This window comes from Macrosteles quadrilineatus, unplaced genomic scaffold (assembly GCF_028750875.1).
Source record: "Macrosteles quadrilineatus isolate MER2022 unplaced genomic scaffold, UCM_ALF_1.0 Scaffold_3__2_contigs__length_128488019, whole genome shotgun sequence".
Lineage (NCBI taxonomy): Eukaryota > Metazoa > Arthropoda > Insecta > Hemiptera > Cicadellidae > Macrosteles > Macrosteles quadrilineatus.
Window position 1 is genome coordinate 26,620,675 of NW_026542596.1, and position 23,825 is coordinate 26,644,499.

At 36.1% G+C, this 23,825-nt stretch overlaps 1 protein-coding gene across 4 annotated transcripts in view; it reads right to left on the minus strand.

The window, feature by feature from the left end:
• Positions 1 to 4,356: 4,356 nt before the first annotated feature.
• LOC128990872 (piwi-like protein Ago3) overlaps positions 4,357 to 23,825 on the minus strand; it is a 67,915-nt gene continuing 48,446 nt past the window's right edge. For all 4 annotated transcript variants that reach the window (XM_054413498.1, XM_054413497.1, XM_054413500.1 and 1 more), the window contains exons 13-17: positions 22,010 to 22,126; positions 8,713 to 8,907; positions 7,645 to 7,836; positions 5,908 to 6,150; positions 4,357 to 5,591 (exon numbers count right to left, since the gene is read on the minus strand). In XM_054413498.1, the coding sequence (XP_054269473.1) occupies positions 5,505 to 5,591; positions 5,908 to 6,150; positions 7,645 to 7,836; positions 8,713 to 8,907; positions 22,010 to 22,126 (834 nt within the window). In that variant the 3' untranslated portion in view covers positions 4,357 to 5,504. The remainder of the gene's footprint in view (positions 5,592 to 5,907; positions 6,151 to 7,644; positions 7,837 to 8,712; positions 8,908 to 22,009; positions 22,127 to 23,825) is intronic.

The following is a 23,825-nucleotide window of genomic DNA, read 5'->3' on the forward strand; positions in this document are numbered from 1 at the left end:
TAAGTAAAATAATTATTGCTTAGTATAAAATGAATATATTTGCCAAGTTTGATCAAAAGATATCCATAAACAAGCAAACTACAACATTTTACAATATTCTCCATAAGAATAACATGGGAATTTTAAATTTACCATTTTTTTAGTTTTCTCCGTAACCAATAACCGTACAAAAACACTTTGATATACTGAATTGTTTGTTTTTTTAAGCTCTTTAAGAAGGTTTAGAGAAAAATTGGGAAATCTTGTGTTTTGAGGGTCAAAAGTGAGAAAAACCAATTTTTACCCCATAAAACCCTGTTCCCATGGTCCGATCATGCTGGATCGCAAACTCATTCAAGTTTATCCCGCCTTACACCTTCAAACCAAATTTCATCAAAATCGGATAAAAATTACTCAAGTTATCGTGTTCACGGACACATATATATATATATATATATATACATATATAAAAATTTGAACGAGTGGTGTTTTTGGCCTCTGGGGACATCAAAATGAAAAAGTAAATCGGTCCCGGGCCTAAGTCTTACCATGAGACCTACGGTAATAGCTACTTCCCTATAGGGAAATTCGCTAAAAATTGATAAAAATGGTAAGAGTTGGACCGGGGACCGATTTACTTTTTCATTTTGATGTCCCTAGAAGCCAAAAACACCATACGTTCAAATTCATATCTTACTAATATTATAAATGTGAAAGTTTGTGTGTTTGAAGTTCAATCACCATAAACCACTGGACGGATTGGGCTGAAATTTGGCATGATGATAGCTGATAGCTTACATTCCCGATTAACATATATAGGATAGGCATATTCTTATCTCAAAAATCCTTTCGGGCTCCACCCCAGTGGCTCTGTAATTCCCCATGACTGGGACGGGTGGCGTCGTCCTGTAATCCAGCTACTAGGAGGTAACGAATTGTGGATATTTATAGGGATGCACTGTGGGTGCGATGCTCCCTGGTGTGGATTAACGTCCGCACTAGTGAGTACGACTATCCGCAGTACTATCCTGATAATTAGACCAATTCGTAAATTACAAGGAAAAATGTGGTTCGGATTCCACTATAAACTGTAGGTCCCTTAGTTGCCATTAGCTGTATGGGCTATTAATTAACAGCTGTGTCTAAGGAACATGTCGGCCTTAGTCACTAACAAGACTACAAGATCGCGCCACTCATCCTTCACTCATATTTGGGTTAAAATACGCACATAGTGGCGTCCCCATCTTAACTAATTGATAATTGATAATAACTGATGTTAACCTTATGAGGATTCACATTTAAAGGGAATTAAAGAATTTAGTCAGCTGTTCCAACTAAAAAAGTTGGTTCTATCATAGACTAGAGTATGTTTTAGCTATGGTTCTATGATATGGAAAAGCATTAAAAAGTTACAAGATTTACCAACAGGGTGCAGCACTATATTTTTTTGCATTTATGAAAACAGCTAATTTAAGCAGCAACAAAAAACTGTGATTCACAATGAGAACTGTCAAAGTAGGATTGTTTACAGTTATGTTTATGTTCTTCATTTCATGAATAATTTGTGATATTTTGTGAATTATTGATAATTTATTTTTTTCTATTGTTTAGGTGAAGTGGTAGAACATTATGGCTATGGTAGATGTAATACTATAGAATACTGTAAATTTAAAAAATCAAATTTTATCAAACTGTGTCCTCCCTTATTGCAAACGCAAAGCTTGAGTATAACTGCAATAAGCATTTTATACTTATATTCCAACCCCCTACGGGTACTCTGCTAGTATATATATATATATGTGTGTGTGTGTCTGTTAGCACATGATCCAGCACGATCGGACCATGGGAACGGGGGTTTATGGGAGGTTTTATGGGGTAAAAATGGGGTTTTCCCGTTTTTGACCCTAAAAACAAAAAAATTTGCAATTATACTTTTTAAAACCGTTTTGTAGAGCTTAAAAAAAGAAATAATTTAGTACCGGTATATTGAAGCACTGTTGTATGCTTAACGGTCATGGAGAAAAATAAAAAATAGTGTAATTTAAAATTCCTATGTTATTCTTATGGAGAAAATGAAAACTGTTGTAGTTTACTTGTTTATGGATATATGTTGATAAAATTTGGCAAATTTATTAAGTTCATCCTATACTATTGGCGTATGGTCAAAAAACACTTTTTATCTTCCCCGTAGCAGCGAACCTAAGCACTCGTTAAATCTAACGTTATTTAAAATGGGAATAAATATGTCTGATTCATGGAAATATTTTAGTAATAATGTAATCAGACAAGTTGAAATTCGCTTAGTCTGCAGGTTTGCTGCGTCGGGGGTATTTGTCGTCTTGTGAGTAACAGTATAAGCGTAAATTTATGTTGTAAGTGTTATTAGACGTTTCTTTTATTTACTTTAAAATAAATGTATTTAAAAATGTATTTTTAAGTTGGGTGTTTGAAATAGTATATAACGTTACTAGTCCTGAAAATAAGTGTTTGCCGGACGAGTGTGGTCGTTCCCGTGCGAGACAAAGTCGAGTACGGGATTACCATACGAGTCCAGTAAACACATTTTGGACGAGTGATGTACGATAGTTTACGCCATACTACTAAATCTGTACAAATCCTTATATAATACCACCAACTAAATGACTAAAAATCACTAGGTAGTCATAACCTCTTAAGGCTACGGCCACACGGGCGTTTTTTCACGCGGTAAAATGTAGCTTATTTTCACGCTGCTTGAATTCCCGCTGTTGTATGCCACACGGGCGTTTTTTTCACGCGGTAAAATGTAGCTTATTCTCACGCCGTTGAAGTCCAGGAGCGGGAAAATGCACTCGGAACCCGCAGTTGATTGACGAATTCACGTAATTATGTTGTATATCTTCCTAATGACAGAAATAAAAATATAAATATTATATAAATTATATTTATAATTATATAAATACCTTGTTTCTGACTAGTGAACAAGAAATATGAATGGCATATTAATGTTGGTACATTAAAATTATTTTATTTTGTTAACCTTACATTTAATTATTTACATTTAGTATAAAAGAAATAAATATAATATATTAATTTCAATATGAAAACAACACTAAAATTATTTTAATTTAACATTTAGTTTAAAAAATTAAATATAATACAAATATTTTTATGGCACGATTTTCATCAGATCTTTGTATATTCTACTACATAAATGCCACTTTACATTTTTTAGTCCAACCAAACGCCTTTCCTTTTAGTAACAAATTATTAACTGGTCCAGTAAGGTCGACCTATGTTTAAGAGCCTACTGTGTTTTTGGCTAGACCCAAAAATATTTTACACTATCCTGGAAAAAATTAGATACATTTATCTTTATTTTACTTGCTAGAACTACTTGATCAAAGCTGCGTGTTGCTCCCGCCCGTGTGGCCAGGGACAGAGCGTGAAAACAAGCTTCAAAAATGCACCCCAGTCCATCCTTCTGCGGGCCCGCGGCGGGTGATTTCGCAGACTTTAAAAAATCACATTTAAAAAATTGCATCTGCGTGAAAAAAAAAACGCTGCGTGTGGCATACCTCATTACATTTAATGCTGCTCATATTTCTCGCTTTTTTTCACGCTGCGTTCTTGCGTGAAAAAACGCCCGTGTGGCCGTAGCCTAAGAGAGGTTATGTTTTTGTTTATAACTACTCATTGCCTATTGCCACCCAAATACAGTATAATCAGCTGATTGGTGTCCGGTAAAACTCATTACAGTACAGTAGTAAGCAATGAAACCACATTTGATTAAGCTGGCAGCAAACAGCTGTTTTCTGGACTAAATCCTTGCGTGGGAAGTTGGTCAAAATAGTGTAGTGTGGCGTAATAGTATACTACGTTACTAGTCCTGAAAATAAGTGTTTACCGGACGAGTGTGGACGTTCCCGTGCGAGACGAAGTCGAGTTCGGGATTACCATACGAGTCCGGTAAACACATTTTGGTCGACTTACGTACGATAGTTTACGCCATACTACTAAATCTTTACAAATCTTTATATATGACCACTAACTAAAGGACTTAAAATCACTAGTCGTAATCTCTAAGAGAGGTTATGTTTTTGTTTATGAACATTTATTGCCACGCAAATACAGTATACTCAGCTGATTGGTGTCCGGTAAAGCTCATTACAGCACAGTAAGTACGCAATGAAACCCCATTTGATTAAGCTGGCGGCAAAAAGCTGTTTTCTGGACTAAATTCTTGCGTGGGAAGTTCATCAAAATAGTGTAGTATGGCGTAAAAGTATTTTTAATCAGATTTGGATTTTTTAAAATACATTGTTTTGTTTACTACATTAATATTTTAAAAAAATTGTTTTAATTATTTTATTTGTATTTTTGAGATGAACAAGGATACGAAAGAGACTCAAGATATAGTCAACCTTTTAACAACATTAGTAACAGTTTAATATCAAAAAACACCTCATCAATAAGAATTGAATTAACACTATAACTAAAGGATATTATGAAATGGGTCTTAACTATATACACAAATACAACTTCTCTTTTTCTTCTTCCCTCTCATCAATGAATGAATTTCACATAGATAGAAATGTACAAGTTTTGAATATAGATTTATATCTAAGAATATCATAATGTTATCTTTTAAAACACAGCATGTAATGTACACATTGTAAAATTTATTTACTGTGGCAAATAGTAGTACAATTTTAAAACTCCTCTACTTTTTTTAATTTTCTTACTGATTGGCTTTAGCAAATTACCGTTAGTGAGAAAAAAAAAAATAATATTTGAGGTTTTACCGAATAATTATTGGAAAAGTGAAACTAAAAAGCAAGATCTACTTTTTAACAATTTGACAATATGAGTGTGAAAAGATTTTATTTTTATACTTTACTGACTAAAGAAACTTCAAAATATTACAAAACACAAATTTCAGGAAGCGTATACAACCAGATAGAAGAATGAATACTGCTTCGGTGGTAACAAAGGAAAAAAGGAAGAAATATCATCTTTGATATTAACTATCTCATGATATTTGAACAGAAAAAGTTGAACAAAATTGTGTAATAAGAGACGACTCATAAAACCCGTAACATGTTTAACACATTGTTCACATTTACTTTGATAACAGAGTCTGCTATATAAAATACTTATATCAAAACAACAATAATAACTAACTTAATTAATATAATATTAATTAAACAATCTTAATAACATTAAACACAAATATTGGAAGAGATCAAATCAAGTAAAATCCTCTCTCTTGTTAACACATATCAAGTCACACTAAACACAGGTTAGACGTCTAAACTTTTGACAACACTACTCACAAAAACTCGATGGTAACAAAAATATATCCATACTAAATCGGATGTAGTTTACATAAGGATAAACTTGGGGAATGTTTTGATAACCTTTAAGTATGTAGTTGTTTCTTGATTGTATAAAAAATACTTATGTTGCTTAAACTACAATTATTGACAATTAATTGTACATGTTGTTCAGTCTTAAGTGGTGATACGCAGCAGCAGAGTGAGGCCTTACAAGAAGAACAACCTGTCAGAGAGGACACGCGATGGTTCTTTGTGGAGACTTGTACCCACGAGGTAGGCGAGCTTATGGGAATACTGTAACACAAGGTTGAATAATATTAATTAACAAGTCAACAACATCAGAGATTAGTTTGGTGGTTGCAGAGATGATAGAGCAATTTAAAGCCAAATAAGCATTAAGTTTTATCTCGCAAATTGTCCTTAAAATATAACTATTTTAACATATTAACTGTGCCAGCTAAATATTCAAATTTTTTTATGTTAAGTTAAGGCTTCTTGTGTAAAGAGTAAACTCATTGCTAGTCAAGCGTGCCATCCTAAAAAAATCCTTGAATCCAAGGCTCTATTGCTCTAAGTTTTTTTTCTCAAACCACGGTTGTTTTGTACATACCTGACAAGGAGCAGGCACTCTGATGGTTCCAGGCCAGTTATAGTAGAGATGGCACATTTTGTACGTCAACTTCTGTATTTTGTCAGGGTCCAGGTGTGTGGAGTTGTGAAGAACCACGTAATGTGTTGGCGTGACAGTTCCCTGACGCACCAACTGCGACACCAAGAAGAAGTCAAACAGCGTCCGTCTTGTTATAGTGTTGTCCACTACTGATCCTGGCGGGGGGTTCTCGAAGTCCCGACCCTGTCAACATTTACACATAGATATTGCAATTCTGTACAAGCAGTCAAGCTAGGTTTTCCTAAGCGAAAAAAAGGAGAATCGATTTTTTCTTATCCATTGTGGTTCTGTTTCTAGTTCTAGGAAAACAGTACCTAATTAAGACAAGAGAAGAGCAGACTGATATTTCATTCTAATACAGGAACTTTTCAGAGAGTAGGTTGAAGAGAAATTAGGAAAAAATATCAGTGATATGTTTTGTGACTTGTTATTGTGTAATTATTCTATTAGATCCTGATTTCACTTAAAAACCATAGCGTAAACCTGAAACATCAAACCTTGTTTAAATTACCTCCACAGAAAAAGAAAAAAAAACATTACGCTAAGCATGCCAATATTGTTATTGGTCTCAGTTTCAAGCACATGAAGTTAATGTTTTAATACATAAATTAACTGTCACAGATTCATGTTTAATATTTGTGAGATCAATTTTTGTTTGTGCTTATTATTTAATTGTAAACCAATTCGTAATCTAAAATCTTACATTGCTTCGGTCTCTGTTAACCTTGACCTGTAACCTGGCTGAGGTATAATTTTCTTAGTAACATTGAATCCCTAAACATTAACCATAAACACACCATTATTATTTCATTATTAAGATTGCTTATATTTAGCATCTATAACTTTATTTTCGTATTTAGTTATTAGTGTGGTGGTTAAATTTTTTACAATCCTAAATTAAGTTTTTCATACACACACTACTACATAAGCAGATGGTTTATTGTTTTACAGTACCTTATATTGTTTTATTGCTGTAAGTCAAAATAAAATTTGTACGCTGCTACTCGCGATTCTTCCCATATTATCTTTTTATCTTCATATTTTGATTTATGTTATTCTAGAGTGACATATTAATATTTATACACTGTAAAGGCCAGTTTAAAACATTAAAGGACTTAGCTTTTCCCTCATTTAAAATGGCTAACAAGTTAAAATCATAAAATAATATAATCCTGGGTTTGGCTGATACAAACACCAAAATCCCGGGATTGAGACACCTAAGCACAAAGTTCCGCCATTGCCGCTCTAGAACTGAAGATGGTCGCACATAGCTTTAGCTGGGAGGTTTGGCCATATATTTCAAGACGGGCAATGACTGTTTATGCTCGTAACACAAACACAAGATTTTTTCCTAGAACCATGATTAACTTGTCAAACTTATCATAACATACAGATTAACTTTTTAATTGTGTATGCCATTAAGGTTATGATTGTTTTTTTAGGTTATGTAATTTGCTTACCGAATGTTAGTGTTTTAAAGAAATGCCACTACTGAAATCAGCTGAATTAGTGATTTAGCGAGTGGGAATGGTTATTCCCGGTCTAGAGCGGAAATGAGCTATTTTGCATACAGGTATGGTAATGTGATCATTTCCATGCAGTGGTAGGAAAAATATGATTAATGAAACATTTTATTGGTTCATATCACAATCTAAAATGATTTAATACTGTAGTAACCTTGGGTAGGAAGATTCTAGTATTGATCCTTTTTTGGCACACGATGAAACAAAGAGAGGGGTTGTAGTCTGGAGAGATTGAGCTGAATGCCTTCTTTAATGATCCAATCTCCAATTCTTCACATACCCTCAACTGTCCGTCGCCAACCCCATCTCTGAATACGATGATAGTGTCTGGGTGTCGGTTGTTTCTCTAAAAACAAACCATAAGAACCTTAAGAAACATCAAATTTCAAATTAACGTCAAAAATAAACATCAAATTTTTTTTTTTTAATCTAAGGTATTTAATATTTTTTTATGATGCTTTTTGTTGAATTGATAAGTAGGCTAAGTGTATAGAAAAAAATTTAATTCAGTTTTAAAATTCAATTTATTTTTTAAAGTTTTAAGGGAAGATATACTACACCGCCAAATTTATACAAAAAAGTATGACCTACATTGAATTGTCTTACTATTAACATTAAAATGTATTGATAACATAATTGGCATAACTTACGATAGAATCTTTCTTTAATTTCATTATCAATGACACAGTTTTAGAAATAATTGTGTAAATTATTTTATTCTATTTGTTTGGATCAACTGTATGAAATTGTCAAATAAGCATTCAACAGTTCTGATTGTTTACATTGAAATGTCAACTCAAAGTTAAACAAAGGTTGTGCATTTTCTCATGCTCCCATGGAGACCAATTAATGTATACTTTTGAAAACCTCACCTCAAAACTTTGGACTTCCAAGTGGAGAGGAACTCAGGGAAGTGAATAGGCCATGACATTCCTAGATATGTGGACTATCAGTGTGTTTAATTTTGGCTTTATCGGTTTAGTATTTTAGTCGTGGCAGCCGCACAGACAAACAGACACCACCTCAATTATATAATAGTATATAGGTAACATCATTATATTGTTTTCCTTGTATTCTGTATGATGGAATTTGTCTTCCGCTTCTCCTGTCAACCTTGGTACTGGTTAATGGTAGAAAGCCCGGGATAATCCCAGCAAGATGGAGAGTCAGGAGACAGGTTCCATCATATGTATTATAACGCAAGATTAATGTATCAACTTACCTCATAGTAATTTAGGATAGCTTGGCACATTGCCTCGTGTATTCCATTTAGCAGCTCTTGATTGTTAGACTGGATGAATACCTGAGAAAACCACTTTGTCACTTCCTTGTTCATGGACGCCACAAAACCTGCGACTGACCGGTTCTTGCTCTTTGTATCGTGATAAGAGTCCATGCCGCAGATCATTGCGTTTGCCTGCAAGTTAAGACATTTCATTTAATAATACTGACACTATCACCCTTTACAAATAGTTGTTCATTATTTAAAAACTTGATATTAGAACTCAGCATGTGACTTCTTTAAACACACATTTTTGCTGTGTGGCTTTAGTAAATTAAAACATAATTAACACAACTGAATTTATTGAACTCACAAATCAGACTCAACTAAAAAGTAAACAAAACATAATAATATAAACAGTCATCTGACAGATGTTATAAATAAAACATATGGACTTATTTCTTGATACATAACACTCCTCCCCCCGTTAGGTAGTCCTTCAGATATGCCGGTGGTCGACGGATACGAACAGGTCGAGGACTCATGCTCATTGAAGTGTTTTGGGAGTTTGATCTAGAGACCTGTGACCGAACAGGTTGTGGACTCGTGCTCATACTAGTGGAGTCTTGAATTAAACCAGAAACGTTGAAACCAGCATCTTCTTGATGAGGGTTAATTGAACCTTCTATACCACTAAAGGAATTGCGAGATTGTTGCATCACTGATGGTCGCATTGGTTGTACGTCTGGTGTTCTCATCATAATAGGATTGCGAACCATTGATGGTGGTCGCACTGGAGTGATATGATGTGCTTCTGGTGTTCTCATTTGAATAGGATTCTGGAGTAGTGGGTGGAATGGTGGGTTTACTGGAGATTCAGGATTATCCAAGTGTGAGTTAGTAGATGCTTTTGATGTTTCTGAGCGAGGTCTCAATTGGTCAATATGACGTCGTATTTCAATGCCTTCTTTTGTTATCAAATGGTAGCTCAGCGGCCCGGTTATTCTAGTGACTTTAGCAGGAATCCACTTTGGTCCTCGCTGATTATAGTTTCTTGCAAATACGGAGTCATTTTCTTTAAATTTCCTCTGAGGTGACTGTTGGTAATCGTGAAGTGCTTTATCCAAGATTTTCTCTTCTTTGTCACTTGAAGAATAATCTGGGTGAACTCTGTCTAAGATGGTTCTAATACGCCTTCCGAACAGCAGTTCACTCGGTGACATATTAGTAGAACAATTTGGCGTTATATGAGATGATATTAGGAACTGAGCCAATCTTTTTTGCCAATCTCCTTGAAGTATTCGTCGCAAAGAATTTTTTGTCGTTTGGACCACCCTTTCTGCCTGACCATTCGATGACGGATGGTATGGTGCAACCACGACGTGGCGGATGCCATTGCTTTCATTAAACGATCGAAATTCTTGTGAAGTGAAAGCCGACCCGTTATCAGATACTATTGTGTCTGGAACACCATGTGTTGCGAAAAGGCTTCTGAGGACCTTTATAGTTGATCTTGAATCTGTAGAAGGCACCAAAACTACTTCTAACCATTTGCTGAAAGAATCGACAACAATCAAAAACAACTTGTTTTGGAAGGGCCCAGCGAAATCTATGTGGAGACGAGACCAGGGTTGTTTCGTTTTCTCCCAGGGAAGAACTGTTGCTCTTGGAGGGTTGTGACGACTTTGTTGACATGCTTGACAAGAATTCACTATGTTTTCTATGTCTTGATCAAGTTTTGGCCACCAGAAATAGCTTCGAGCCAACGCCTTTGTTCGAACAATGCCCTCATGTCCCATGTGTAGAAGCTTCAGAGCTTGTTGCCTGAGAGTGGATGGAATGATCACCCTAGTTCCCCAAAGTAAACATTGTTTGTATTGAGAAATTGAATTTTGACGAGAAATGAAAGGCGTAAGGTTGAGATCTGAGTTATGAGTTGGCCAACCACGTTGAGTCCATAATAGTACTTTAGATAGAAGTGGATCCTTTTCTGTTTCTTTTGCTATTATATTAGCGGTGATTGGTTTAACCTCATCGGATTCAATGTATAGCACGTCATTCAAGACTTCATTTATCTCTTGATCAACAACATTGGAGGAACATGGAAGACGACTCAAACCATCAGCATTCGGAATAGAAATCCCTGGTTTGTATACAAGATCAAAGTCATATCCATTTAAAAGGATACTCCAGCGAATCATTCGAGGTGACAGTGTGTTTGGTGTTTGTTTATCCACAGTGAAAAGACCCAGAAGTGGCTTATGATCTGTTCTAATTTCAAAATGCCTCCCATATAAGTAATTGTGGAATTTTTTAACCCCTCCAATGATGGAAAGTGCTTCCCTATCTACTTGAGCATATCTTCGTTCTGACTGACTCATTGTCCTGGAATAAAACGCAATTGGAACTTCCTTTTCCCCTCGAACCTGACTAAGCACACAACCAATACCATAAGGAGATGCATCACAAGTTAGTATAAGATGGCTGGAGGGATTGTAATGAGCCAGTATACTATCGGAAGAAAGGAGCTTCTTTGAAACATTGAAAGCAAGTTTATGTTTTTCCTCCCACCGCCATTTAACATTTTTGTCCAATAAGCGATGTAAAGGTTCTGCAACATTGGCTTTGTTGGGTAAAAAACAGTGATAGAAATTAAGTAAACCTAAAAATGCCTGCAGTTGTTCCTTGTTAGTCGGCTCAGGAGCATCTTGAATGCATTTGACTTTGTCCGGGTTAGGACGAATTCCGTCAGAGCTCACAACAAATCCCAAGAAGTCAACTGATGTAGATAACAAAGAACACTTTTCGCTTTGGAGTGTAATCCCTGCATCTCTAAAACGAGTGAATACTTGTCTTAATGTGGTAATCAATTCGTGTATTGTTCCTGCTTTAACCAAAATATCATCAAAGTAAGGGATTACATTGTCCAAGCCCGAAAGCAAACCCTCAATAAAATGTTGAAATATAGATGGAGCTGAGCTAATACCGAATTGTAGTCTTTTTGGTTTAAAAGCACCCTTGTGTGTAATTAGTGTCTGAGCTAGTGCCGACTTCTCGTCAACAACCAGCTGTTGATAAGCTTGGGCTAAATCTAACTTAGCCAAATATTTCCCTTGGTTTAAGTTTGCTAAGAGCTGAGAGATTGGTGGAATAGGGTACAGATGATCTTGGATAGCTTTGTTTAACGTTGCCTTATAATCACCACAAATTCGTATTTTACCATTGCTTTTTACGGAAACAACAATTGGTGTGGCCCAATCCGATACCTGAACAGGTTCTAACACTCCCTGATTAACTAACTTATTCAGCTCTTCTTCTACTGGGGCCTGCAATGCATAAGGTAAAGGGCGCGCTCTTAAGTGAATTGGGTTATAATTCTGGTCAATTTTCAGTTCGATTGGAGGTCCTTTATAGCACCCTAAAGAATTTGAAAATACATCGGAAAATTCACTTTTCAGATGTTGAACATCCAGCTGAGCTTTACAAAGAACTTCAGATTCATGACAGTTGATTGAAAGTACTCCGTTTACTTCAATGTTAAGACTTTTTAGCCAATTACGCCCCAATAAACTATTTCTATTACCTTCAGTTATGACTAACGGAAGGAAACCATTGAACTTACCGTATTTCACATAAACATTAGTCTGACCTAAAATATTCTTTGGGGCGTGGTTTCCCTCCTTTACAAACTCGTGCTAGATGCCCAATTTTCTTACAAATATTACAAGTAGTCTGAAGATGGGGACAATCCCTTCTAAAATGTCTTAGTCCACAACCAAGACAAACATTAGGTGTAACAGAGTGAGCTGGATTGTTGTTAAATGCAACAAATTTCCTGTTTGAATGGTCAATTTTATGTGCATTAGCAAAACTTGAGCTACTGAAAGAAAGTTCCTTACTTTGAGTTTGAAATAATTCATTTGACTTAGCTGCAATAACAACATCCTGAAGTTTAATAGTAGGTTCTTTCAAAATTTTATTCCTTAACTCATCACTTCTAGATCCAATCAAAATTTGCATAATTAATTCCCTATCCAAGTCTTTGAATTCACAGTTCACAGCTAATGTTCTTAGTCGAGAATAGAAAGAGTTAAACGACTCTGATTCTGCTTGATGACACTTCCTAAAATTAAATATTTCAAAAAGGACATTTTTGGTAGGAGCGAAATAGTCAGTTAATAGTTTTATAACATATTTGTACGTTATTTCATTAGGTTGTGGTAAACTGTCAAAAATGTAAGCCACTTCCTCACCAGCTAGATTAAGTACTAGTGCAGTTTTCCTTACATCACTGGTAATGTCTGCAGCTAAAGCATACCTCTCAAATTGCTTAATCCAAGTACCCCAACACTGTGCGACACTTGCAGGATTTGTATGGGGGTCAAAACGATCAGGCTTATTGAGATCCATTATCCAATTATCCTCGTCGCCAGTTTAGTAAATTAAAACATAATTAACACAACTGAATTTATTGAACTCACAAATCAGACTCAACTAAAAAGTAAACAAAACATAATAATATAAACAGTCATCTGACAGATGTTATAAATAAAACATATGGACTTATTTCTTGATACATAACAGTGGCATAATCTCATAAATTATATGAGAGTTGAAAGCATTTTGATGTGAACATTTGAACATCAAGTGCTTTCCATTTCTATTTGTATGGATCTCTAACTTCAAAACATTGAAATAAGAGGGGTTTTCAAAAGTTATATTTATAGAAGAGGTGTGCGGATAGTGAAATTTTATTTTGTATCGGATCGGATAGTTAGAGGTTCTGATAGTTTGATGTTGAAGTAGGGGGCCTACTTAAATAAATATTAAGGTTACGAAGTTATAATTTGCAATTTTGTATACAAAAACTACAATATGAATACTGCACAATTGTGATATTGTTAGGGATGGACGGGTCTCGAAATTTTCGGAAAGTTTTTATCTCGTTCCACGAGACGAGATTCTATTTTGGTAACACAAGACTAAAAAATTTATTGTTAGGCCTACTTGTTACTTAACTAGTAAAACTGATATTTTAGACTGATAAATTTGATATGAACTATATCCTAACTGATATCTCCATGTTTCCTATGTGGAAGAGTTAGGCCTATTTATAAGTTAGGCCTAATTAATAACCAATGTTAAACTAATGTTATTTAAATAGATTTATTTGAAAATAAATTTAGACAAATGGAAATTCGCTTAGTAGAGAAAGGTTTGCTGCAGTGCGGTTTTTTCTTTCTCTTTCTAGCTGACACTGATATGTTTACATTAAATTTTGTTCACGAATGGTACTGGTACTGGTTTGGATGGTACCATTTCTGATTACGTTTAGAAGCAAATCCATAACCAAGTGAGATTACAGTAGAACCTTGCTAGTCCGTCACCTACGGACTGGGAGCATGGTCGAAACAGCATAAAGGTCGAATTATAAGAGGAACACATTATTGCCATAAAAACATAATAAAACTGTATTTGAACAGACCACGGATAACTGAAAACCAACACGGTTAATCCAACATGACATAAAACAGTTATTTTTAACTCGTAAACAATGCCTAATACTATATAAATGGACTTTAATGTGATAAATTGCATTTTACATCATCAAAATACAATTAGTAGGCTGTTGCCAAATCATGATTATTATGTTATTTCATTAACCTTGGTTCATGTAGTGTATTTCATATAGTACACCTTGCTGTATATAACTATTGTCAATGTATGTATCATGATAGCAGTGTTTGAGTAAATAAACCGTTGCCGTGGTCCAATCATCACGCCACCCTCAACCGACCAATCACAACACAGCCTGACCACGCTCCTATTTTCCCGGCTTTTCCTCACAGTCTTCCAGCAGCTCCCGATATGTAACCATCTCCGTGTTAGTCCCGCCCGTATCGGCCGCGGCAATTTATTACTGTAAAATGTGTATTTATTTACTCCATTTTCATTCTTAAACCACGGACATTCCAATTTGGCGACGAGGATGCCTTTGAGCCATTCCAATGTGGCGACGAGGCAGTGAGAATTCACGTAACCGGCAAGCGGAAGGGCTGTCGCGTGTGTGCAGAACATTGTTACCGGCAAGCGGAAGGGCTGTCGCGTGTGAACAATTAATTGTGCGACCAACAGTGGAAGAACTGTCGTGATCGCGTCTTCAAGGAACTGTGTGTGAACTGTGCAGTGAGAGTGAAAAAGTGCAAACTGGACATTAAAAGGACGGTAACGGGAGGTAAGAGTTTGCAGTGTAACGAGACATTCGGTGAGTCGTACATTAATTTATATGTCAGGAGTTTCACCAGTTTGTATAGATAGACTATTTAACGAGTATAAAATGGCAGGTCTTATAGGGTCTATGAATGCGTTTGATGCAGCTGAAGAAACGTGGTCCTCATATATAGAGAGGTTATTAATTTTTATTGACGCTAATGACATTAAGAACGAGAAAAAAGTGTCTACTTTGTTAACGGTCATGGGTTTGAAAACGTATAATTTAGTGAAGAATTTGTGCGCACCGGATAAGCCAGCGGATAAGACATTTGATCAAATTGTGGAGTTAGTTGAAAAACATTTAAGTCCAACGCCATCGTTTATAACGGAACGTTATAAATTTAGTTTGAGAACTCAGAGAGAACATGAGTCAATCTCTGATTACGTAGTGCAATTAAAGGAACTGTCGATGTTTTGCGAATTTAAAACCAATCTGTCGGATTATTTGAGGGATAGGCTTGTGAGCGGTATCCGGAGTGACGTCATCAAGAAACGGTTACTCGGCGAGGCGGAGCTGACTTTTGAAAAGGCGGTAACCATAGCAACCAATATGGAAATGGCGGAACGAGGTGCAGCGGCGCTGATGTCGAGCTCGGGCATGCAGACAGCGCGGGGTCAACAGCAGACGACGCAACTTCACTACAACGCCGGGCGGAAAGGGCCGGCGGCGGCGGCGCACAACAGTGGCAGTGGCAGTCAACGTCAACACTACCCACAACAACATCAACAGAGCCAGAGCCGGTCAACCAACTACAGGAGGGAGGAGAGAGTGTCAAGTGGAAGTGATGTGAAGTGTTTTTGCTGTGGAAAGCTAGGGCATAGGGCCAATGTGTGCAGGTTCAAGTCATATAAGTGCAATAAATGTGGAAAGCTAGGGCATTTAGCGAAGGTTTGCCGAAGCCAGGACAGGGGTAAGCCACTTACATTTCATAATTCTAGTCATAAGAAATATAGTAAGCAGCACTATGTTGATGAAAATGAAGATGGACATAATGAACAGACTACAGAGAGTGATTATGATTTAACTAATCTTTTTGCCTTAGATAATGATGAGAGTAATGTAGCAAATGATAGGGTAAGGCCTATTATGGTAAATTTGCAAGTTGAGAACAGGTCTTTGAATTTTGAAGTTGATAGTGGCGCTTGTGTAAGTGTCATTAATGAAAATTGTTACAAGGAGAATTTCAGCTCATTGGAGTTACAAAGTACAAATTTAGTATTAAGTTCATATACTAATCAGCCTATTAAGCCACTTGGTAAATTGAGCGTAAGAGTTAAGTACAGAGATGTTATGAAAGAGTTAACCTTGTATGTGATTGCTAAGGGCGCGAATCCCTTGATGGGAAGAGATTGGATTCGAGATCTTGAGGTTGTAATTAAGATACCTAATGTAAGGAGCAACACGGTGTATGCTAACTCAGGTCAGAGTAAAGCTTTTTGTAATGTGATAGAAGGGGAGTCTAAAATCGTAAGTGAGTTGTATCAAAAGTTCCCGGAAGTATTTACAGACAAACTAGGATGTTATAAGGGCGAGTCGGCTAGGTTAGTGTTAAAAGATAATGCAGTCCCTAGATTTCTGAAGCCTAGGCCAATTCCTTTTGCCCTAAAGAGTAAAGTAGAAGCAGAGATAGATCGATTAGTAGAGGAAGGAATCTTGTCACCGGTCAGTAACAGTGAATGGGGAAGTCCAGTTGTTCCGATTATTAAAAAGTCAGGAGAGTTATGTTTGTGTGCTGATTTTCGGGCTTCTTCATTAAATGATTCTTTGGTAATTGATAGACATCCAATACCTAGAATAGAAGATCTTTTTAACACCTTACAAAAGGGTAAAACCTTCTCTAAAATCGACCTATCTCAGGCTTATCAGCAAGTGAGTTTAGATGAGCAGTCAAGAAAGTTGTGTACCATAAGTACTACAAAAGGGCTTTTCATGTATAATAGAGTTCCCTATGGTGTGGCGTCAGCACCAGGTATTTTTCAAAGGATAATGGAAACCATTCTTGCAGGTATTCCAGGAGTAGTTTGTTTCCTGGATGATATTTTGATTACGGGTGAGAACAATGAGGTACATAAAGAGAGGTTAATTGAAGTGTGTAGTAAACTTAAAGCTAATGGTTTGACAGTAAGCAAGAAAAAGTGTGAGTTCTTTCGTAAATCGATTGAATATTTAGGGTATGTTTTGAGTGAGGAAGGTCTAAGTACCTCACCGTCTAAGATAAGTGCTATAGAGAAAGCTCCTATACCAACTGACGTGTCACAGCTAAAAGCATTTTTGGGCATGGTAAATTACTATGGCAAGTATGTACCCCACTTATCAACTATCGCAGCCCCTTTGTATAATTTGTTAAGAAAAGACAGTGTTTTTGAGTGGACAGCCACCTGTGATCAAGCATTTAAGCTAATCAAAAGTAAATTGGTGTCAGCACCAATATTAGCACATTACGATCCTATCTTACCTGTAAGCCTAGCTACTGATAGCTCTAGTTATGGTTTAGGGTGTGTACTAAGTCAGAGACAGAAAGACGGTTCAGAGAAACCGATTTGTAACGCTTCACGTACATTGTCAAAAGCTGAGGTAGGCTATAGTGTCATAGACAAGGAAGCACTAGGTATTGTGTATGGGGTTAAAAAATTTAACCAATATTTGTATGGTAGGAAATTTGTCTTAATTACAGACCATAAGCCTTTGTTGTCCATTTTCGGACCTAAGAAAGGGTTGCCTGCGTACGCAGCCAGCAGACTTCAGCGCTACGCGCTCTTCCTAACTAATTACGATTTTGACATTAAGTACGTGAGGTCAGAGGCGAATGCCAACGCCGATTGCCTATCTAGATTGCCCTTAAATATAAGAGATTTTCCTTTTGAGTCAGACGATGTAAACTATGTTGGCACGTATTTGCAATACATTCAAGAAAATGACATTCCTGTTAATTTTAATAATGTAAGAGAAGAGACAAAAAGGGATGTTGTGTTAAACAAAGTTTTAGGTTATGTTTTGTATGGCTGGCCAAACTACGCACCAAGTACTGACGAGAATCTAAAACCCTACTACCAGCGACAAAGTGAATTAGCTGTTGAGAACGGTATCATTATGTGGGGGCATAGAATAGTGGTACCTCAAAATTTACGGAAGTTGCTTTTGTCAGAATTACATTGTGGGCATCTCGGAATTGTTAAGATGAAAGCCATGGCCCGATCGTACTTTTGGTGGCCTGGTCTAGATGCGGATATAGAAAATCTAGCTAACAGCTGTTCACTCTGTCTGATGGTACGTCAGAGCCCAGCTAAGTGTAACTTACATGTGTGGGAACACCCCAAAAACGTATGGGAACGCCTACATGTTGATTTCTTGGGCCCTATTAATGGTAAATTGTATCTCATCATAGTAGACGCTCACAGTAAGTGGTTGGAAGTAGAAGAAGTGAGCTCTACGGCAGCCAAACAAACTATTGCTAAGCTCAGACCACTATTTGCGAGATTTGGTCTTCCCCACCAAATAGTTTCTGATAACGGACCACCGTTTACTTCTTTTGAATTTAAAGATTTTTTGAAATCTAATGGAATCACACACACATTGACACCACCATTTCACCCAGCTACAAATGGTCTAGCCGAAAACTCTGTCAAAAATGTTAAGAAAAGAATTAAGCTAGCTATTATGAGTAACGACAGTGTAGATTTATCTTTGTGTAAGTTTTTGTTAGCTTATAGAAATTCTGTGCACTTAACCACCAACGAAACCCCTGCAAAATTGATGTTTAATAGATCATTAAGGTGTAGGTTAGATTTGATCAGGCCAAACCTACCACAGTTTGTACATGACCGACAGAGTAAACAGATTCAGAATTATGGCGGAAGTAAGACCCGAGTGTTGTTTGAGGGTCAGCCAGTAATTGTTCGTGACTATAGGGGTAGAAGTAAGTGGATAGAAGGTGTAGTAGTTAGACAATTAAGTGCAGTGTCTTATTTGGTTAGGTTGAAAAATGATGTAATATGGAAGCGTCATATTGACCAAATAATAGGGGTAAACAGTATACCACCCACTTTTAGTATTGACAGAGAAGCGTCTGTACCATTGTTGCCACCAGGTCTGTCAAGTGAGCAACGGCCAGTAGTAGTAGTGGGGGCATCAGCTGTTCCAGGTACACCACCACAACAATCGCGTAGTCCAATCCAAAACAAAATACACCACACCGCGCGAGCGCTACTAGGCGGAAGTCTGACGTCATAGCAGACATTCCTACTCCACGTAGTATAGTAACAGCTGATAGTCCAAAACAAACGGTAGTAGATCGACGTTACCCTACTCGGGAACGTAAACCAACCACGAAACTTGACTTGTAAAATATATGTACTAAAACCAAATGTTCTGGATATTGTTTTGAGTTATGATGTATTTATGTATGCTGTGTTTATTCATTGTTTTAACAGATTCTATATTATTTTATTTGTGTGTTACAATTGATTTTTATTATTATTATGGTATAATTTTTGGTTTGAGTTGAATTTCAGATATCATACGGTTCAGTAGTATTTTATTGATTTTATATTATGTGTGTAACTATTGTTGTGTTCTTTTACAATGTGTGATGAGTATTTTGCTGATAATTATCGTGTTATATTTATGTTCTAATTCAAAACAGTTTTATCAATTTTATATATGATTTGATAGTCATCAAAGTTAAGGGGGAGGAAATGTAGTGTATTTCATATAGTACACCTTGCTGTATATAACTATTGTCAATGTATGTATCATGATAGCAGTGTTTGAGTAAATAAACCGTTGCCGTGGTCCGATCATCACGCCACCCTCAACCGACCAATCACAACACAGCCTGACCACGCTCCTATTTTCCCGGCTTTTCCTCACAGTCTTCCAGCAGCTCCCGATATGTAACCATCTCCGTGTTAGTCCCGCCCGTATCGGCCGCGGCAATTTATTACTGTAAAATGTGTATTTATTACTCCATTTTCATTCTTAAACCACGGACATTCCAATTTGGCGACGAGGATGCCTTTGAGCCATTCCAGTTCAGTAATAAAAACTTAAACGTTTAAAATCCGTTTTCCCAAAATTTTACTCAAACAAACGAATTGCCAAACATTGTACAGCGAAATAAAGAACAGAACAATAGAAGGTCTAGTAAGCTACTGCTAGTCATAGGCTACTACTACGCTGTTTCAGGACAGAAGAATGTTGATAAATACATTAGGCCTAAATAACGAATAAAATAAGTAGGAAATAATAGTAGCCAACTTATAGATGATAACAACAGTCATAAAATACACCGATAAAAATAAAAATGACATAAAAATATGCTTATTCTTTCTCTTTGTTCTTCTATTTTTTCTTGAGTTTCTCTTCATCCATTGATTCAACAAGTTGCCATGGTTACTTTCACCCAATCACAGGCTACTTAAGTTGTTATGGTTACCAAATACAGAATCAGAAAAAGGTTGTGGACATAGCAAGTGCACAGCAGACAGACGTGGAGGCCCAAGGAGCAGACGATTGTGGATTGTCAGTGCAAACAGATAGCTTGACCTTGAAGCTTTGTTCAATGTTTGATTCCATTTTATTTTTGTCTAATGAACTGTGATTTTTCAAAAACAATAATGTGGGAGCCTACTGCATTTATAAATAATGAGCATTAATAATTAAATATACAACGAATTTCAACACATAAGACTGAAGAAACACAATTTATAAATCGTCTAGGTATTTTTCTTGGACAATGAGGTTATGTTAGCACGGTCAGACCAAGCGATGAGTCGGACCATCCAAGGTTGTATTAGCGAGGTTCTAATGTAATAACCGTGTGGCTTACACAACAGGTTTGATAGATCGCAAGTACAATAATATGCAACTGTAAATTAAATTAAATGGGTAACTAGCCATAATCCAGGTCAGAAACCGGAGAATCTGTGTGTATCAAGTTGTACATGAGTTTTGATAACCAGGAAAAGACCGTGAATCAGTGTTGTACAGCACTGGGAAACTTCCATTTCTTCGGTGCCAAAAGCCTACAATCGAGGTTTCAACTCATTAACGGCGTTTTGAAGGCTGTTGTGTCAAGTAAAAAATTACAACTGCACTGGGTGATCGCGGATCTTGCTACAATCTCGGATGATCTTTGCCATTTTGTATTGATCGTAACAATAGCTTTTCCAATGTGAAACTTTCCGTTTAGACTCACCACTATTGCGCTGATATTGCTAGCCAAATAGGCTTGTGGTCCATATCCTTTTGGTACGTAGGCCAACCCAATTATCCACAACCAAATTTCGACACCGACTCTCAGTAGGCCTACCGGTACTTTTCCCAAGAACCGGTTTAATGTTAAGTTAATTATTGATTATCAAATAGAAAAATTAAATCACCCGTCCACTTATAAATTAATAAATTGAGGATATTTATAGGCATGCACTGTGGATGTGATACTCCCTGGTGTGGATTAACATCCGCACGAGTGAGTACTACGACTATCCGTAGTACTATCCTGATAATTAGACAAATTCGTATATACCAAGGCGAAAAATGTGTTTCGGATTCCACTATAAACTGTAGGTCTCTTGGTTGCCATTAGCTGTATGGGCTATTAATTAACAGCTGTGTCTAAGGAATGTCGGTCTTAGTCACTAACAAGACTACAAGATCGCGCCACTCATCCTACACTCATCCCCATTCATACTTGGCTTAAAATACCTACAAGTATAAAGTATAAAGTATTAAAAAAAATTATAACCGGCATTTAATTTCAAGACATATTTGGTTTGGCTTGAAACTGTCAGATATTGTATTTTTGAATGTTGTGATTATTCCTATGATAGGTTTACAAGCATATCTGGAAACTGCACACTTAATAATATATTATGCAATCCATCTGTTGATCTGAATTTATAATAATAATAAGGTTTCATTTCAACTGACTACAATTTTCCTGTCCGTAGAAATACATACAATAAATACACTATCCAGACCCTAATAACAAGTTTTTAAAAACCCAAACTGTGTTCTACTTACAAATGGAATTCTGACAGACCACAAGGATCCTCCAAGTTTGCAGTTGATTTGTAGCGCTATCTTTTGTACAATAGACCTCAGCTTGTCTGGTTTGCTGATTGTGCGTGAGTTGATTACCTGAACAATATAAATGATAAATATTCAATTAGAAACACTATTTTTGGGTTGTATGGGGTAAATAATCACAAAGCAAGCTCTGTGGTCAACATTATAGATGGTTTTACCAATAAATATTCAAATCAAACATTGTCAAATAAATACTAGTACCAGTATAGGCATACTGTTATATGAGAACTGAGCAGTTCGGAGAGGAACACATAAAAGGTTTTTTAAGTGCTTGTTTAAGGTTTACATAGTATATTACTAGGGTAATGATACAATTACAATATCAGTAATATTATATCATAGGAGTTATAAGAACTCAAGCTGAAGTCAGAGTCAGCTTCTATTAAAACTAGTCTAGTTGACCTCAAAGCAGTTTTATCACTTCATATTGTTTGTCACTTTATTTATAACTAGTGAACCTGTGCGGTTCAATGCCCCGCAAAATAACATAGGAATTTAGGAAACAAATTCATCGTGTTATATATTGACTCGACGTCGAAAATTAAATACAGTAATCATAAAGCCTTAGAAGAGGAGCAGTCCAGCCATTTTCTAGATGTATGTGTATTATATTTAGTAAATTAATAAGTGTTCAAGTTCAAGTTTGTTATAGGCAGCGAGCAAGGCTATAGGGTAGTTATTTTTTTAAGATTTTGAAAACACATTTAACAAAACATTTTGTTATATCAAACCAATAGGTAGCCTATGTAGCATATTTTGGGGGTCATAAAAATGCTGCTTTGAAGAAAGCACACTTTTAAAAATAAACACTAAAAAAACAATGTTTTTATCACAAAAGCACTTCCATGAGTCATAAAGTTACCTTCAGAAAGATTACCCTGGTCAGAGTTTTCCGTAACGAATATGCGTGTCCTATTAAAAGATGTAGCCTTACTTAAAACAACAAATAATATAGTTGCTCATGACTGAAATTGGTCTGGGTAGAACCATGCTGCTCTTTAATTAAAGTGCTTGTACTGCAAATGCCAAAGATAACAGAAATTAGCATCTTTCCATTTTAAAGCTAAGTTTGTTTTAGACGGGTAAATTTTTATCCTCGAAATTAAAATATGTCCCCACTCCCTTGTTCCAGTTAAGACTTTACATTCTATTAAGTTGTTAACCATTCTGATCACATGAAGTCTTGTGCCATTAATAAGGCCCTTTTTGATATATTAATATCCCTCATCAATAAAACCAGTGCACCCTTTTATTAGTCTAAATCTGCGTCTTAGCAATCCACTGACCTCTATATTTAAAAACTCAGTTGGATTTTCTAGATGGGTGTCTCAGCCTTCGTCTGTTTTCAAGGACCCACTCTTCTTCCCCTTGGTATACTGACAATTAATTACCTGACTTGTCAAGTTCATGTAGTAATTCAATAATACTGTTAGTTTATAAAGAAAATTAGATAAAAGTTACTTGGCTTGGTGCTTTCATAACTGCAAACTCAAAATACACCCACAAGTAAAAAAAGAATCAAGTTATTGGTAAAAAAAACTATTTTTGTGTAATAACATTATTCACATGAAGTAGATGATTTGTTTGATTTGTCGATCAGCAGTTTAGTTTCAAATGAATTAATAGGTAATGTCAAAGATTTGTGATATTAAATACATAAATTATTATAGCAAAGTTTTCTAAATCATGTTAACTTATTCTCACCTAAATTTTACTATTCCCAGCATTAAAATAAAGTAGTAAGATCCAT